Raw genomic sequence first — 16,819 nt, 5'->3', positions numbered from 1 at the left:
GAGGGCGCCGGGGGGCCCGGACTCCCGGGTCTGAGGGAGGAGGGCGCTGGGGGCCTGGATTCCCGGGTTTCTCTGGCTGTTGGAACCAGCTGTTAGGGAACACAGCTTGCCTTGGCGGGATCGAGATGACCCCACTACCCATTGCTAGGTTCCCCAATATCTCTTCTCTGCCACTAGAGCCACCAAAGATCCACCTGGACTGCTCGGGAAAGACCTCAGAGAATTCAGTTGTGGTTGTGGCCGGAAACAAACTGAGGCTCGACGTGTCCATCACTGGGGAGCCTCGTCCTGTCGCCACCTGGCTGAAGGAGGATGAGGTATGGTCGGGCTTCCCCCGTGCCCTGGCTTCTCCCTCTCAGCTCTGCTGGGCAACTTTAGGCAAGTCACTTTCCCTCTCTGAGCTACAGTCTCATTGTTTGTAAAATGAGAATGATGACCCTTCTTCAGAGGGGTTGTTTTGAAGACTGAAGATTATATTTGTCCATCATGTGGACAATGCCTGCCACGTGCTGGGTGCTCCCTCCCTCCGTCAATCCATCCATCCACTAATCCATTAATCAATCGGTCAGTCAGCCAACCAACCCAGCCATCCATCAACTTAACCACCCACCCATCTTTCCATTCATAAACTAATTGATTACTTAATCCATCCCGGCCATCGACTCATCCAGTAATGAATCCATTTCTCCGTTTCTCCGTCAATCAGTCCAGTTAGCCACCCATCTGTCCAACAGATATTTTTATCTTGTACGTTCCAGGCCCTGAGACAGTTCGGTTTCTCTTGTCTCCTCTGGGCTTGAGCGTCCTGTTCCGTAAAATGCGTCGACTCGGCCCCACCTTCGTTCGTTCCCTCAGTCAGCGAACACCCCCTGGGGTTTCCCCTGTGCGGGGCTCTGTGCGTAGCACTGGGGATGCAGCCGTGAGTCACGTGCAGCCCCTGCCTTCCAGGAGCTTCGCTCTTGGAGGGGGGCAGACACGTGCCCCAACAGTCACAGTCCAGGGTGACCAGGGCTGAGATAAAGGGAGGTACTAGAAACTCTGAGAATTCTGGAGGAGGGGGTGGGGCCATCACTTTCAGCTAGGGGCTTCCAAGATCGCTTCCCAGAAGAGGGGGAGCGAGGCCATCTCGCGGCTGTGTCCAGGTGTTCACGGCCCCCGAGGGCAGGATCCACATCGAGACTCAGGCAGACTCCAGCAGCTTCGTGATCGAGAGTGCCGATCGGGCGGACGAGGGCCGCTACACCATCAAGGTCACCAACCCCGTGGGCGAGGATGTGGCCTCCATCTTCTTGCGGGTTGTGGGTGAGCAGAGGGAGTGAGCTGGGGTCGGGGGGGGGAGGGTTCCCTGAGGCCCTGAGGCTCCCCCTGACCATTCTGCCTCCCTTAGATGTCCCGGACCCCCCAGAGGCTGTGCGTGTCACCTCAGTTGGCGAGGATTGGGCCATCCTTGTCTGGGAGCCACCCAAGTATGACGGGGGGCAGCCAATCACTGGTGAGTGCCGTTGTGCCAGAGTCTCCATGACCTCTGACCTCTCCTACCCCCTCTACCCCCTGACGATCCCTTGGCCCATGAGAGTTCTTAGCATCCTCAGTGAATCTCCTTCTGAGACCTGTTTTCCGTCTTTCACGGCTTAACAATTCTTTTGGTTTCTTTCCTATCATTCTTTGCTCCCCACCAACCTGGGGAGCTTCACTTTGGCCAACAGCCTGGGGTTTTCTGTGACTCCTGACTCCTGATTCATGACTGGTGACCCTTCCTGACCCCCAGTCCCACGACTGGTGACTTTGGACTGCTCTGTGACCCTGGTATCAACCCAAGATTCATGGTCCCAGACCTCCCTGGTTCATGTGACCTTTTGACATGACTCTCACTGCTCCCACTGACCAGCGACTCCATAGCCTCCCCCTGAGCACCCACTCCTCTCTGCTTGGGGGCTGTCCAGGGTACCTCCTGGAGCGGAAGAAGAAGGGCTCTCAACGCTGGATGAAGCTGAACTTTGAGGTCTTTACCGAGACGACCTACGAGTCCACCAAGATGATCGAGGGCATTCTCTACGAGATGCGGGTCTTTGCCGTCAACGCCATTGGCGTTTCCCAGCCCAGCATGAACACCAAGCCCTTCATGCCCATTGGTGATGCTCCCCTGCACCCTCACCGAGCGCCTGTCCACCCCCAACCCCTGCCCTGCCTGTCACTCACCTCTGGCCCTACACCTTGCCTTTGATCGTCCAGCCCCACCCACCCTCCAGACCTCCTACCGACCCAGCACATTAGTCTGTGCTAGACTCTGCTCTTGCCCAAATACCTCATTGACCTCCGGCCTCCCAGCCTAACACTTATCCCTACTCCTGGACACCTCATTGTCCCTTGATACCTCGTTTTACTGGCTCACTGATCTCTGGCCCACCATATTGACCCCTTTCCTGATCGGTGACTCCAGCTCTAGTCCCTACCCCTCCCTGTGACCACTGACCCCTCGTTGACCTCCACCTCCCCTTTCCTCGGATGCTCACAGCGCCCACGAGCGAGCCCCAGCACCTGACGGTGGAAGACGTGACAGACACCACCACCACCCTCAAGTGGAGGCCCCCAGATAGGATTGGGGCCGGCGGCATCGATGGGTACCTGGTGGAGTACTGCCTGGAGGGCTGTGAGTGGCCCCATCAGGCCTGGGGGCGGGGCGCGGCGGCTCCCGCAGAGCCCTGGTGGGTGTCCGGTCCAGGGGACTGCAAATGGGGCAGTGCAGGGAGAGCTCTCCGGTGGGCTGGGGAGCCCTGGTCCTGCGTCTGTACTGTACTTCCAGGAATCCCTGCATGGGATGGCTCAAGCCAGGCCCCGGTTGACCAGCTCGTCCTCTCTCCCTCCCTCTCTCCCTCCCATCCTCCTTCCTCCTTCCCCTGTACCCATCTGCCATCTGCAATAGCTCTTCGTCCATCTGTCTGTCATCCCTGTACTTACTACTACCTGTATTCCTTCTTCCTCTCGTTCATCCATCCATCCACCCATCCATCCGTCTGTCTGTCCTTCCTTCCTTCCTCCCTCCTACCCTCCCTCCCTCCCTCTCGTTATGTCTCCCTCCCTCCCTTCTTTCCTTCCTTCTTTCCATCCATTTGCCCAGCCAGTCATCCGTCCAACCATCTCTCTATCCATCTGAAAACCTTTTAGATCATCCAACTGTCCGTCCTGTAACATGTTTTTCACCCATATATTTATCTCTTCACCATCTTTCTTTTCTCTTCCCTCCCTCCCTTCCTCCTTCCTTTCCTCCTTTCCATCCATCCATTTCCCTGTGTGACCATCTAACCATCTACTGTCTCCATCTTTCTGTGCATCCGTCCATCCATCTCCATCCATCCATCCATCCATCCGTCCCCATCCATCCATCCATCCATCCGTCCATCCATCTTTCCACACATCCAACTCTCCATTCTCCCCTGAACAAACATGTATCGATCACCGACGCCATGCCAGCCCAGTGCCACGGCTATGGGGATACCTCCAACGTGGTCATCTCACTGGGAAGACAGGCACGATCATCTCGACATCGTAGCCCAGGCCTTAAAGTCAAACAGACGTGGGTTCCAATCCTGCCCCTACACTATCTAACTGTGTGAGCGTGGGCAAGTCTCTGAGCCTCAGTTTCTTCATCTAAAAATGGGCGAAGACAGTTCCCTCCTAGACAGGGTACAGTGATGACTGCATCCGGTAATGCATGTAAATGATGGATGGTTGGACTCTTGTCAGCTTCTTCTCTCTTTGTCTTTAAAGCGCTCTTTACCCCACTCCCGCCCTTGCCTACCCCTCTCAGATCTGTCTCAGTGCCACCCTGATGTTTCAGGACCCACTCTTGTTAGAGTTCATTCACCCTGGTGATTGTCGGTCTGACCCACGTTGGCTCACCCAATTGGCCATAGACCCAAGATGGAATCTAAAGGGGGAGGAAATCCAAGGAGCTGTCCCTAACCGCCCCCCCCATCCCCTACTCCTCTGAGCCTTGATTTCTCCCATCTCTAAAATGGGGATAACATAGGACAGAGGCAGAAATTAACGAGCTAACTAACACCTACGACCACCCTTGGTACCTGGTCATAATAAGTGCTTCATCAGTGTCGGATGCTGCTGTTCACTGTGTGGTCCCGAGACACGGGAAGGGAGGGCCGGCGGGGCTTCTAGGAAGTTTCCCCAGCATCGCTTCTCTTCTGCAGCCGAGGACTGGGTCCCCGCTAACACGGAGCCCGTGGAGCGCTGCAGCTTCACGGTCAAGAATCTCCCCACAGGAGCGAAAATCCTGTTCCGGGTGGTGGCGGTCAACATCGCGGGGCGCAGCCAGCCGGCCGCCCTGTTTCAGCCGGTCACCATCCGGGAGATTGCAGGTGAGTGACTCTGACCCCGCCCTCCTGTAAAGACCAAGTTGGTGTCGTCTGGCCGGCCCTTGCCACGTCACCGTCACCGTCAGGGCCTCCCCTGAGAACATCATCGATGCCGTCCCTCTGTCCCTCCCTCGAGTGTCCCCCGGCCTAGCCCTGAGCCCCCGTTGCTGTGCCCGTGCCCTCAGAGCCACCCAAGATCCGGCTGCCCCGCCATCTCCGCCAGACTTACATCCGCAAAGTGGGGGAGCAGCTCAACCTCGTCATCCCCTTCCAGGTGGGCCGAGGCGGGGGGGGGGGGGGGGCCGGGGGGGGGGGGGTCGGGGGCCGGTGCGAGACCCAGGCCGACCTCTCCGCGCTCCCCCCCTCCCCCAGGGAAAGCCGCGGCCGCAGGTGGTGTGGACCAAGGGCGGGGCGCCCGTGGACACCTCCCGCGTGCATGTGCACACCAGCGACTTCGACACCGTGTTCTTCGTGCGCCAGGCGGCGCGCTCGGACTCGGGGGAGTACGAGCTGAGCGTGCAGATCGAGAACATGAAGGACACGGCCACCATCCACATCCGGGTCGTGGGTGCGCCGCCGGCTGGGACAGGGGGGAGGCGCCGCGGCCCCGGAGCGGGGAAGGGGGTGCGAGGTGGGGAGGGGGCGAAAAGGCGGGGCGTGGGAGCGGGGAAAGGCCTGCGCGGTACCAGAATCCGGGGACCAGGTGAGGCGGCAGAGGTGGGGAGAGACGGGGAGAAGAGGTGCGGGGCTGGGCTTTTCAGGGCCGTCTGGGCTGCCGTCTAACAAGCACCCCCCCTTGCAGAAAAGGCAGGGCCCCCGGAGAACGTGACGGTGAAGGAGGTGTGGGGCACCAACGCGCTGGTGGAGTGGCAGCCGCCCAGAGACAATGGCAACAGTGAGATCACGGGCTATTTTGTGCAGAAGGCCGACAAGAAGACCATGGTGAGAGAGCAGAGGGGCCCGGGGTGCGGTGGGCAAGCGGGGGAGGCAGCCTGGCGCGATCGACAAGGCGGATGCTGGGGAAACCGAGGCTCAGAGAGATTGAGAGAATGGGCTGGCGGGGGGTGGGGGGTGGGGGGTGGAGGCGGGAGCCTTTTGGCTGAAATACCAGGACAGGTTGTTGTTTCCTTTCTTTTCTTTTTTCTTTTTTTAATGCTCATTCATTTTTGAGAGAGAGAGAGCGAGCGAGCGTGAGCCGGGGAGGGGCAGAGAGAGACGCAGAGCAGGCTCCAGGCTCTGAGCTGTTCGCACAGCGCCCGACCCAGGGCTCCAACCCATGAGCCCTGAGATCGTGACCCGAGCGGAAGTCCAAGGCTTAGTCGACCGAGCCGCTCAGGTGCCCCAGCGTGAAGCATTTCAAAGCCACATTCCCACTGTTGTGTAACCACCACGTCTAGTCCCACGAGTTCCCCGAGGAAACCTAGCACGCGTTAAGCAGCCATCCCCAAACCCTGTCACCCAGCCCCGGGCCACCACTAATCTGCTTCCTGTTTTAATGGACTTGTCAATTCTGGACATTTCCTACAGACGGGACTGTACGACATGTAGCCTTCGGGGTCCGGCTTTTTTGACTCGGCGTAACGTTTTCCACGTTCACACGCGATCGTAGCGCGTGTGTCCGTGCTTCGCTCCTTTTTGTGGCCGAGTGACATTCCGTGGTTTGGATCTGCCGCATTTCGCGGGTCCATCCATCCGCCGATGGACCGCTGGGCCGTTGCCCCCTTTGGGTCCTTGTGAACAGCGCTGCTGGGAATGGCCGGTTATCTCAGCGGGACGCACCCTTGAATGCGCTGTCCTCACCCCCCGGCCCTTCTTGTGTCCCTGTGTCCCTGCCTCCGACTCCCGGTCCCTCCCTGCCTCCCACCAGGAGTGGTTCACCGTCTACGAGCACAGCCGGCACACCTCCTGTACCGTGTCTGACCTCATCGTGGGCAACGAGTATTACTTCCGTGTCTTTAGCGAGAATATCTGTGGGCTCAGTGACTCGCCCGGCGTCTCCAAGAACACGGCCCGGATCCTCAAGACGGGTACCGCCGCCCCCCTTCCGTGGGGTCCGGTCTCCTCTCTCGGCTGGCCTTCTACCTTGACTCCTCCTCCCCCACCGCCAGACCCGGTGACAGTAGAGAGGCAGTCGGTGGTGGGGTGGTGGGGGGGGACAGTCTAGATTGGTCACCTTACAGGTTCACCTCCCTTTCCCCAGGTCTCACCTTCAGACCGTTTGAGTACAAGGAGCATGACTTCCGAACACCTCCCAAGTTCCTGACGCCTCTTCCAGACCGCGTGGTCGTGGCTGGTTACTCTGCGGCTCTCAACTGTGCGGTCAGAGGTCACCCAAGGGTGCGTGCGTGTGTGTGTGCGTGTGTGTGTGAGAGAGAGAGAGAGAGAGACCCTAGGGGGAAATTTTCACCCAGATGTAAGTACACCAGCTCCTTTCTCTCTCCTCCGTGCATGGGATACGCTCACCTTTTTTTATGCCGTTATTATTTTTTAAATTCTTTAACATTTATTTTTGAGAGAGAGAGTCAGACCGTGAATGGGGGAGGGGCAGAGAGAGAGGGAGACACAGAATCTAAGACAGGCTCCGGGCTCCGAGCTGTCGGCCCAGAGCCCGACGCGGGGCTCGAACCCACGAACCGGGAGATCACGACCTGAGCCAAAGTCGGATGCCCAACCGACTGAGCCACCCAGACGCCCCTATGCTGTTATTTTTTTAATGTTTATTTCTTTTTTATTATTTAAAATCTTTTATTTTTTGAGAGAGAGCAGGGGAGGAGCAGAGAGCAAGGGAGAGGGAGAGAATCCCAAGCAGGCTCTGCACCGTCGGCTGTGGAGCTCAGACTCGCAAACTGCGAGATCATGACCTGATCTGAAATCAAGCATCGAACGCTTAACTGACTGAGCCACCCAGGCGCCCTGTATTTTTTTTTTAATTTTATTTAAGTCCAAGTTAGTTAACATATAGTGTAATAATGATTTCAGGAAAACTTAGTGATTCATCACTTACATACGACAGCCAGTGCTCGTCCCAACACACGCCCCGCCTTGAACCCATCACCATCTAGCCCATCCCCCCACCCACCTCGCCTCCAGGAACCTGTTCTCTGTTTTTAAGAGTCTCTTATGGTTTGCCCCCCTCTTTTTATCTTACTTTTCCTTCCCTTCCCCTATGTTCATCTGTTTTGTTTCTTTTTTTTTTTTTTTTAATTTTTTTTTTCAACGTTTTTTATTTATTTTTGGGACAGAGAGAGACAGAGCATGAACGGGGGAGGGGCAGAGAGAGAGGGAGACACAGAATCGGAAACAGGCTCCAGGCTCCGAGCCATCAGCCCAGAGCCCGACGCGGGGCTCGAACTCACGGACCGCGAGATCGTGACCTGGCTGAAGTCGGACGCTTAACCGACTGCGCCACCCAGGCGCCCCTTTTTTTTTTTTTTTTTTAACGTTTATTTTTGAGACAGAGAGAGACAGAGCATGAACGGGGGAGGGTCAGAGAGAGGGAGACACAGAATCTGAAACAGGCTCCAGGCTCTGAGCCGTCAGCACAGAGCCCGACGCGGGGCTCGAACTCACAGACGGTGAGATCATGACCTGAGCCGAAGTCGGACGCTTAACCGACTGAGCCACCCAGGCGCCCCTGTTTTGTTTCTTAAATTCCCCGTATGAGTGAAATCACATGGTGTTTGTCTTTCTCTGACGGACTTATTTCGCTTAGCGTTACATTCTGGTTCCATCCACGTTGTTGCAAATGGCCAGATTTCATTCTTTTTGATCACCGAGTAATACTCCATTGTGTATATAAACCACAGCTTTATCCATTCGTCAACGGACAGTTGGGCTCTTCCGATAATTCGGCTGTTGTTGACAGCGCTGCTGTAAACACTGGGGTGCGTGTGGGGATGTGCTCCCTTTTGACCCACTTCCTGCCTCTCTCCCCTTTGATCAGAGCCCAAGTCTCAGGTCATCGCACTCCGGCTTCCCTTGGAAACAGAAACAAAACTTTGGTGGGAGTCAGGGGGAGGTCTGAGCCTCTGGACTGCCTGCCGTCTCCCTGCCCTGTCCGGTCTCCCGACTGCTGTTGGGATGTGGACACTCACAACCTTGAGCTCCAGGGAGTCACCTAGACCGGGCGCCGGCCGACGGTGGCTTGCGGGCCACACCCGCTCGTCACCGGGTTTCTCTAAATAAAATGTTACCGGGACACGGCCGTGCGCCGTCTGGGGCCGCGGAGACCACGTGCCCGCAGAGCCTGAAGCACTGACCGCCTGGCCCCTGGCACGTGAAGTCTGCCAACTTCTGGTCTCACTCCGAGTCTTTGGCTTCAGCCCCCGCAGGCATGTCATGGACTCACGAGCTCACCTTCTCCATCGCCCGCTTTGTTCGCCAACCACACTCATTCATTCATTCATTCATTCCGCTCGTTTATTCACCTACCGATCCATTCATTTACTCGGTTCATGTATTCACTCCGTTTGCTTATTCACAGCGCTCACCCATCCGGTCTGCTTATTCTTTCAATGCACGTTTTCAGAGGCTGTGTGCTAGGGAATGGGACAAGAAGTTCCCGGGTGTTGGGGGGACACCGACATGAATCCAAAGTCACGCAAACGGCTAGAGAACTATAAAGGGCGGCAGGCGTGGCGGAGAAGCGCGGGTAGTTGCGAGTGGAAAGCCGGCGTTCCCGCCGCGGCCTAGGGGCCGGAAGGGACGTGGGAGCTGAGACCTGAAAAGTTAGCAGGCGCTGACCGGGTGCAAGAGGAGGGAAGAACAACACTGGAAGAGGGAACGGCCAGTGCCAAGGTCCTGCGGTGGCCTGTCTGGTCCGCGTCAGGAACAGCGAGGAGGCCAGGGTGAATGGAGCAGGGGGCAGGGAGGGGCCGGAGGTGAGGGCAGACGAGTAATGGGGCCACATCGTGTAGCGTCCTGTGGGCCGCGACTAAGAGGGAGCTCTGCCTCCCGCAGAAGAGGAGACTGAGGGTCCGAGAGGAGAGACAACTAGTTCCAGGTCATCCAGTCAAAATCCGAAGCCCACTTTGCCATCGCCCTGGGGCCTTCTCTAAGCTGGCCTCTTCCCCCGCTCTGCTCCACAGCCGAAGGTGGTCTGGATGAAGAACAAGATGGAAATCCGCGAAGACCCCAAGTTCCTGATGACCAACTACCAGGGAGTCCTGACGCTGAACATCCGCCGCCCCTCCCCCTTCGACGCGGGCACTTACTCCTGTAGGGCTGTCAACGAGCTGGGGGAGGCCCTGGCCGAGTGCAAGCTGGAAGTCCGAGGTGAGCCCCCCGCCCGCCTGGCCCTCGCTCACGCTCCCGAGCGGCACCCGGAGGCCCCGCTCCGAGCGGAGTGAGATCGCAGCTGAGTCGGCCCCGGGCCACTGGCCGTGTGACTGGGGATCCGGACTCAGGCCCCACAAAAGCGACGCAGGGTGAATGTGCCAGACTGGACGGAGCGTAGGGCACTGTAGGGGTGGAGGCGGGGAGCACCTGATCCAGCCGGGGCAGTCGTCTGAGGGTTTCCCAAAGTTGCTGAAGGACAGAGAAGTGGACGAGGTGGGGAAGAGCTAGCAGACTGTCGCCAAGGCCCTGACGGCCCGGGCCTCCGTGGGGAGATGTGCGGGCGAGAGTCAGAAACAGCCCGGGTACCGGCAGAGGACCGGGAGCTGTGGGTGTCCAGAAAAACGCCTCTCCTCTCCAGGCTCTGTCCCTCCTGCCCCTCCTCCCCACCCCACAGCCCCAGCTCCATTCACCCCTTCCTCTGGAATTCTTGCTCAGCCTCCTCCCTGGCCTCCCGGCCTCCCATCTCTCCCTCCAGCCCAGTTCCCACAGGGCCCTAGCGGGCGCTCTACCTGGGGTTGGCCTGCCCCGCCCCTTGCTCGGGGCCCTCCTCAGTGGCCCCTCAGCCCCTCAGCCTGGTGTCCGTGGTCCTGTACCTGTTCCCCCATGCGCCTCTCTGGCCTCACATAACCCTAGTTTCCTCAGTACTGTTCCAGCCACACCGAGCTGTTGGCAGACGGACTGGCCGCGCTTTCTCTTGTTCCTGGGATTTTGCACATGCTGTTCCCTCTAGCCGGAATGCTCTTCCTTGCCTCCTCTGCCTTGGGCTCCAGCCCATCAAACATCTGCCAGTCAAGGCTCCCTGGAGAGGCTGCTACCCAAGTCCCTCAGCTGTGGCTGATGTTAATACAGGCTCCCAGGGTCCCTCCCCAGCTGTGACTCCCCCTGGCCCCGATGACAGCCCAGCAGACAGGAGTGGCTGCAGACCCTTTAACAAGGGCTCAGCGACACCACCCCTGCAGGACCTTCCTGGCTGTCATTCTGAAACACCGCTTTTCCAGACTGACCCAGTTTCTGATGTTTTGCTGTCCCCTTTATGAATTATCGAGTCGGTTTGGCGATATCCCTGCTTTATGATTTCCATGACGACTTGTCACCAGCAGCTGCTTAGAAATCTCTGATCAGAACATTCCAGTTTGGGGTTCAGAGCTATAGTAATCACAGGCACCGTGACACTGGTTTGATGCTCCCCCTGGTGGCCAAGCCAGGCCAGCAGGCAAAGGGGCCTGGGGGTGGGCGCCCGCGTTCGGGAAGCCCAGCCCTCCTTGCCCACTCTTTTCTCGTTTTCCCACAGTGCCACAGTGAGACCCTGTCTTCCACCTGTCACGATTATTGGCTGCTGAGTCCTAACGGGCCTCCCTGAACGCCGTTTCCCTTCCCAGAATTACCACTGAGAAGATAATAGTCTTGTCTACAACCTGCACGTGTCTGTCCTTCTTGAATCCGTAGCCCTGCCTCCCTCTTCCTGTAGGGGGTGAGTCGCCTGGGGGTGGGTGACCGGGACACCAGGTTGGAATGGCAACCGTGATGAGGCATCCCTGAGGCTGCCATCTTGGAACGGCTTCTTCAGGGCCGCCAGCATGTTGCTATGGCAATTACAAGTCACAGGTGGATCAAGACCCCCGTGGAGGCGCCCCCCTCAGACTAGCTGCTGGGGAGGGGGAGTGGGGAGGCAGGCTGGCCCTGCAGTGGCAGCTACAGTGAGTTAAAGAGGAGCCAAAGGCCAGATGGGGAAGGCTACTCTGGCGAGGTAGCCATGACGGACGGAATGGTGGGCACTGGGTCTCGAGGTGGCCCCAGGAGCCACACGCCGGGCCGAGCACCGGGCTGAGGCAGCCATACTGGCAAAGCTACTCTGTAAGGCAGCCATGTTGGATCGGTGACGATGGCAAAACTGCTCAGGACCTGGTTGTTGGTTCTTAAGTGGCCGATCTTTATTAACTTTAATAATTCATCTTTCTGGCCCCGACGTAGGGTACTTTGATCTCTGGTCCTTTGGTGACCTCAAAGCCTAGTGGAGGAATCAGAGTCCCCAGAGTTCAGAGGTCTGTGGGTCAAGTCTGGCTTCCATGGCTTGAAGCTGGGTATGAGAGAGAGAGAGTGTCTCAGAGGCCTTGACCTGCAGATGTACCGGCAGTTTGGGGTGGGTGGGTGGGGGGCTCGGTGCTTATCTGGAAGGTGGGGGGAGTGGGGTGTCTCCAGAGGAAGAGGCCCCACGGGTTTCAATGCCCCCTTCTTCAAGGACGGGGGCCCTTCCCCTCCCCCTGGCCTTACAGGGAACTGGGCACCCAGTCTGGCCCACCCCAGCCCTTCAGGGCCCAGGTGTTCCGGCCCATATTCCACCGCAGCAGGTCAAGGGGAGAGAGGCTGGGGGCTGGGGTGCCAGATCAGGAAACTATGTGGCCAAGGGGCTCGTGGACCCAAGGCCCTGCAGACCCTGCCCTGCCTTGAGAACCTGCGGTCTCTGCACCCAGATTTCATACCCTTTCAGGACTCAGGAGTCTGGGCCTTCCTGCCACTCTCAACACAGGCATCCAGGCCCCCAGGTCCCCTCTCACACTCAAAGCCTAGGTCCCCAGCCTGTCCCTCAGACTAGTCCAAATTCCCCGGCTGCCTCCTCCTCCGACCCGAAACCCAGCCCCAGTCCCGCCCACCCCCTGCCCCTCCCCCGCACCGCCTCCCGCTCGGTCAGCTCGTCCTCGTCGTCGTCGTCCTCCTCCTCGCCTTCCTCTAGCGTCGGGTACTCCTGCGTGAAGGGCACGGCTCCCTGGGCCGAATGGAAGCGCAGGCGGTAGAGCAGCCGCACCCACTGGCCGAACTCGCGGTCTCGGGTCTCGGGTGGGGCCCGCAGCTGCAGGTAGAAGGCGCGACCTGTGCGGAACTTGACCTTGAGTTGCCAGCGGCTTTCGTCGTGGACGAAGAGCTGGACGAACTGCAGGGGGAACAGCCTGGGAGGGCGGAAGGGGCGACCTCAGGTGCCGACCCTCCCTGGCTCACAGCCTTGCGGTCCCGGGCGCCTACAGGGTCGGGGCCGCCCACCCCAGCGCCCCTCTCCCCGCCCAGAAAGAGGCCTTTTTCACTTTCTCTGCCTTTCGACTTTTATCCACCCCCAAAGCACCTTTGTGTCTCCCGCTGGCCCTTCTAACAGACAGCTGCCTTCTTGAAACTCCCCGTTGGATGTGAGAATGACAACGGACACATAACAGGTCCATCAACCACATTCCGGACCTTCTCCCCAACCCCAACCTGCTCCCCTTCGTCTTCCCCACCTTAGCTACATCCTCCCACTTGCTCGGTCAGAAATCATGGAGTTGCCCCTCGCCCAACTTTCGCTCTCACATCCTCATCCAATCCTGCCACCAAATCCTGGCGGCTCCACCGTTCAAATGTATCCCCGAACCCACCACTTGTAACTCCTTCCGCGACCAGCGGGCCCCGTCACCCGATTCTCCCGCCTGGGCCGCGGGCTCAGCCTTCGCCGCGCTCTGTTCCCACGCGGCCGCCAGAGGGCGCCCATCAGCACCTGAGCGTCACGTCCCTCCCGTGGCTCGGTGAAAAGGCCAAGTCCTCACCTTGACCACCAGACCCCGCAGGATCTGTCGCCTCTGTTCCCTCTCTGCTCACTCCCCTCGCTCACTCAGCCCCAGCAACAGCCCTGCTCCTACCTCTCCCTGCCACCCCGTTGGCTTGGCCCCTTAATCTCGCTCATGTCTTTCTCAAAAGCATCTTCTCAGGGAGAAGATCTGTTTACAACCTGAGGCTTGTGTGCGGCCGTGTCCGCCCTTGCAGACCTCCCTATCCCCTACCCCCTCTGATACGTCTGCACAGACCTCACCCCACTGCTTCTGTCTGCCTTCCCGGTAGGAGGTGAGCTTGAAGGCAGAGACGTTGGTTCCATTTTGTTCACAGCTGCTCCCCATTCCCCCCACCCCCTGCCCCCGCCCTTCCACCAGCTCACATCCGTGGTAGGTGCTCAATGGATGCTTGTTGAGAAGGTGGATAATTTGGCCCAGGTCACACCGCGGGGATTTGAACCCAAGTCTTCTCTGTGTTCTTAACCACCACACTGGGTAGCCACACCCCCCACTCTGGCCCGGCAATGCTACCTCTAGGGACCTATCTTACAGACGCCCTCACAACCGTGCGCCTGGATGCCCTCTGCGGACCACACTGGCCGTAACCCCCAGACACCAGCCGCAACATCAGTGTCCCTCAGCAGGCGGCTCGATCTGTTACTACATTCCCCAAGTGGAAGAGTAACAGCTTATGTTTACAAGGTGCTCACCCTGGGCCAGGGGCTGTCCCAAGCACTTCATGGCCCTTTACTCAGCGTATCCCCTGACAGCCCTGCAAGGTGGGCTCTCCTCTTATCCCCATGTTCCAGATGGGGAAACCGAGGCACAGACAAGTAGGGCACTTGGCCAGAGCCAGTGGCGAAGAGGTGAAGCCAGGATATGAGCCCAGGGAGGCAGGCATTCATTCGAGGACATTCCCTGCCATACGGTAACAGCACTAGATGCAAGTGGGGTGTAAGGGGGCAGAGTATTTACTCGCGTGTGTCCAGAAAAGGGCCTGCTGGTTGCGCTTCCGTTGACATGAAATGAATATTGATACGGGGCTGGTGGGGGAGGGCGCAGCGTGCAAAAGCGGCATGTGGCACGCACCTGCGGGTTTTTAAAGGGGGGTGAGCACCGAGGGGTGCTTGTCGAGACTGGCCCACAACAGGTTAGAAGCGAGGGACTAGGGGCTGACTGAGCCTCGATGCTTCATTCTCAGAGCAAGCTCGGTGTTTTTATCCTGATGGTGTGTTTATTTGGGGGGGGGGGGTGTTGAAGGAGATGATGGGGGTCCAAGCACCCCTCGGCACCATCCTAAGTTCCCCCCACTGCGGGTCATGCCTCAGGGAGCAGTGAGGTTAACTGGTGGGATGCACAGCACTGAGAAGGAGCAAGAATATGCCCCGCGCTCCGTAAGGCATCAGCATGCTTCTTTGTGAAGTGTTCTCAGCTTCTCCGGGGGGGAGGGGGATAAATAAAGGCTGCAGGGAGCCTCCATTTAGTGTAGGTCAGAATCTGATTCTACCACCAAGTGGGCTGCAGATTTCTTTTTAGATATCAGAATTGTAGATAAAGGACTGTGGACCCGTGTGTGTGTGTGTGTGTGTGTGTGTGTGTGTGTCCCCTTTCTCTCTCCCTTCCTTCCCTCCCTCCCTTTCTTTTGTTAACTGTTGAGATGTGGTCAAAAAAGTGAAAGCCATCGGCACATTGTTTCTGTAAATATACTACACGTATGGAAGAGTTTTGTTATTTGCAGCCGGAGTTGGAGGCAGGAGCAGAGGATGGGAGAAAGGTGTTATTTTGTGCTGTGTATGTTTTGTACTTTGGAGTGTGTTTGCGTTACTTTTTCAATGAAAAAAGAAAGACCTGAAGGGGTGGTGCTTAGTGTGGCACTGGAGCCCAAGAATCATGAGGTCAGTGGGGCACTCGGGTGGCTCCGTCGGTTAAGTGTCCGACTCTTGATTTTGGCTCAGGTCATGATCTCACGACTTGTGAGATCGAGCTCCATGTCAGGCCTGCTTGGGATTCTCTCCTCTCTCTTTGCCCCTCCCCTGCTTGTTCTCTCTCTCTCAGAATAAAGAAACATGAAAAGAAAAAGAATGAGGTCGGTAATGATGAGGAGGCCAGAGATTCCAATCCCAACCAACCCCTGACCCACTGTGGGTCTCTGAGCCTCAAAGGATGGGGCTAAGGGGCCCCATCATATTAAGATTAGGCCAGAGATGAGATTATGTGCATGGCCTAGGGGGCACCTGGCATGCGGCAGGCACAACATAAACGGTTATTCTTCTGATCCTTGCCAGCGTGGGGCTGAGGGCTGTCCCTCTCATGTCCCTCTATCTCTGATTTCCGGTCCCTGTGTATCACCCTGCCCTTGTTCTCCTGAGTGTATGGCCACCCACAGAGGACTGGCAGCCATCCAAGACGCCTCGCCCTGGGAGTCATCTGTGTGACAGGAGGTGCTGCAGGGGGCCCAGGATGCCCAGAGCTGGGGAAGGTGGAAGTCCAGGCTGGGATGGGGACAGTCACCCAAATAGCTGCAGGCGTCCGTTATCCTTGGCAGGGCCCGCCAGCAGCAACAGGTCTGGGAGTTCCAGGGCTGGACTGGAGGCTGCCACCCCCATGGTGACCTTGTTGGCGACTTCTCCTAACCGGGTCACCTGGGGCAGGGGTTAGAGGTTAGAAGCCAGATAGACGGAAGGTAGGATTGGTGGGGTTAAGGGTCATGAGCCAAGTCTATTAAACACCAAGTCCGGGGTCAGATATCCCGGGGTCAGAGGTCAAGAGTCATCCGGGTGTTAAGTCAGGGAAACTGAACCAAGGGAATCAGAGGCCAGGGTTCATAAAGAAGCTAAAGGTCTAGAGGTCTGGGGGGTGGGGTTCCAGGAGATAATTCCTGGAATTATCTCCGGAATTCCAGGAGATAAATGTTATGGGAGCGTGGTCGGAAGTAGGCAGAGCAGGGGCTCCTGAAGTCAGGAGGTCAGGCCTCAAGCCCAGGCTCGGTGTCAGGGGTTCTGGGGCTCCACACCTGCACAAAGTTGCTCTCAAAGATGGGGAAGTCTCGCAGCTGATCGAACTCGCCGCTCAGGAGGTGGCGCTGCAGCCGTCCGGGCCGGCCCGTGGGAAAGGCTGGAACCAGGGGGCATTCTAGATGGGCGAAGTTCGGGGGTCTAGTCCAGGAGGCTGGGCCTGGGTCCCCCATCTGGTAGGGCCCAGGGAAGCCGCGCTCTGAGGGTAGGGGAATCGGGGCTATCAGTCTGCGCGTCGCCGGCCCCCTCCCTCACGGGGTTCCCTCACCTGGTCCAACCCTGCCGGGCCCGGCTCCGCCTCTCACCTGTCATCCCACCTGCTCCACCCGGGGCCGGGTTAGTCTCGTGCCCCCTCATCGTCGCAACGCCCCGCCCCATGAGGAGAGCGAAGGCAGGTGCCTGCGGAGAAAACGGACGGGTGGGGCCGCGGACTCTATCACGTCACAACGCGGCGGACCCTGTTTGAACTCTCCAAAGAGACGCCCGTTTGTGACGTCATACTAGGGGGCGGTGCCTAGAGACCGGG

At 58.2% G+C, this 16,819-nt stretch overlaps 2 protein-coding genes across 4 annotated transcripts in view; one reads left to right on the top strand and one right to left on the bottom strand.

The window, feature by feature from the left end:
• The window catches only part of MYBPC2 (myosin binding protein C2), a 25,423-nt gene extending 14,302 nt beyond the window's left edge, over positions 1–11,121 (top strand). Inside the window, exons 16-28 of the mRNA XM_049622296.1 lie at positions 178–368; positions 1,143–1,302; positions 1,388–1,492; positions 1,944–2,132; positions 2,516–2,650; positions 4,206–4,373; positions 4,556–4,644; positions 4,743–4,938; positions 5,173–5,312; positions 6,238–6,397; positions 6,571–6,707; positions 9,458–9,644; positions 10,999–11,121. Coding sequence (XP_049478253.1) covers positions 178–368; positions 1,143–1,302; positions 1,388–1,492; positions 1,944–2,132; positions 2,516–2,650; positions 4,206–4,373; positions 4,556–4,644; positions 4,743–4,938; positions 5,173–5,312; positions 6,238–6,397; positions 6,571–6,707; positions 9,458–9,644; positions 10,999–11,009 — 1,868 coding nt within the window. The 3' untranslated portion in view covers positions 11,010–11,121. The remainder of the gene's footprint in view (positions 1–177; positions 369–1,142; positions 1,303–1,387; positions 1,493–1,943; positions 2,133–2,515; positions 2,651–4,205; positions 4,374–4,555; positions 4,645–4,742; positions 4,939–5,172; positions 5,313–6,237; positions 6,398–6,570; positions 6,708–9,457; positions 9,645–10,998) is intronic.
• A 492-nt stretch (positions 11,122–11,613) lies between these two features.
• On the bottom strand, positions 11,614–16,760 carry GARIN5A (golgi associated RAB2 interactor 5A). 3 transcript variants are annotated; one of them, XM_049622025.1, is made up of 5 exons: positions 16,599–16,760; positions 16,293–16,492; positions 15,791–15,921; positions 12,379–12,652; positions 11,614–11,784 (listed from the first exon to the last, which is right to left on the bottom strand). In XM_049622025.1, the coding sequence occupies exons 1-5, from the start codon at positions 16,669–16,671 to the stop codon at positions 11,728–11,730; spliced, it is 735 nt and encodes a 244-aa protein (XP_049477982.1). In that variant the 5' UTR covers positions 16,672–16,760; the 3' UTR covers positions 11,614–11,727. The 3 variants fall into 3 exon arrangements, with proteins under 3 accessions (XP_049477982.1, XP_049477984.1, XP_049477983.1); XM_049622027.1 differs by having other exon boundaries at positions 16,293–16,393; positions 16,599–16,758; XM_049622026.1 differs by having other exon boundaries at positions 16,293–16,411; positions 16,599–16,755.
• Between the last annotated feature and the right edge of the window lie 59 nt (positions 16,761–16,819).

Source organism: Panthera uncia, assembly GCF_023721935.1.
Source record: "Panthera uncia isolate 11264 chromosome E2 unlocalized genomic scaffold, Puncia_PCG_1.0 HiC_scaffold_19, whole genome shotgun sequence".
In the NCBI taxonomy this organism is placed as follows: domain Eukaryota; kingdom Metazoa; phylum Chordata; class Mammalia; order Carnivora; family Felidae; genus Panthera; species Panthera uncia.
Note: the sequence above shows the minus strand (reverse complement) of the source record. Positions and strands in the feature narration are given on the sequence as shown.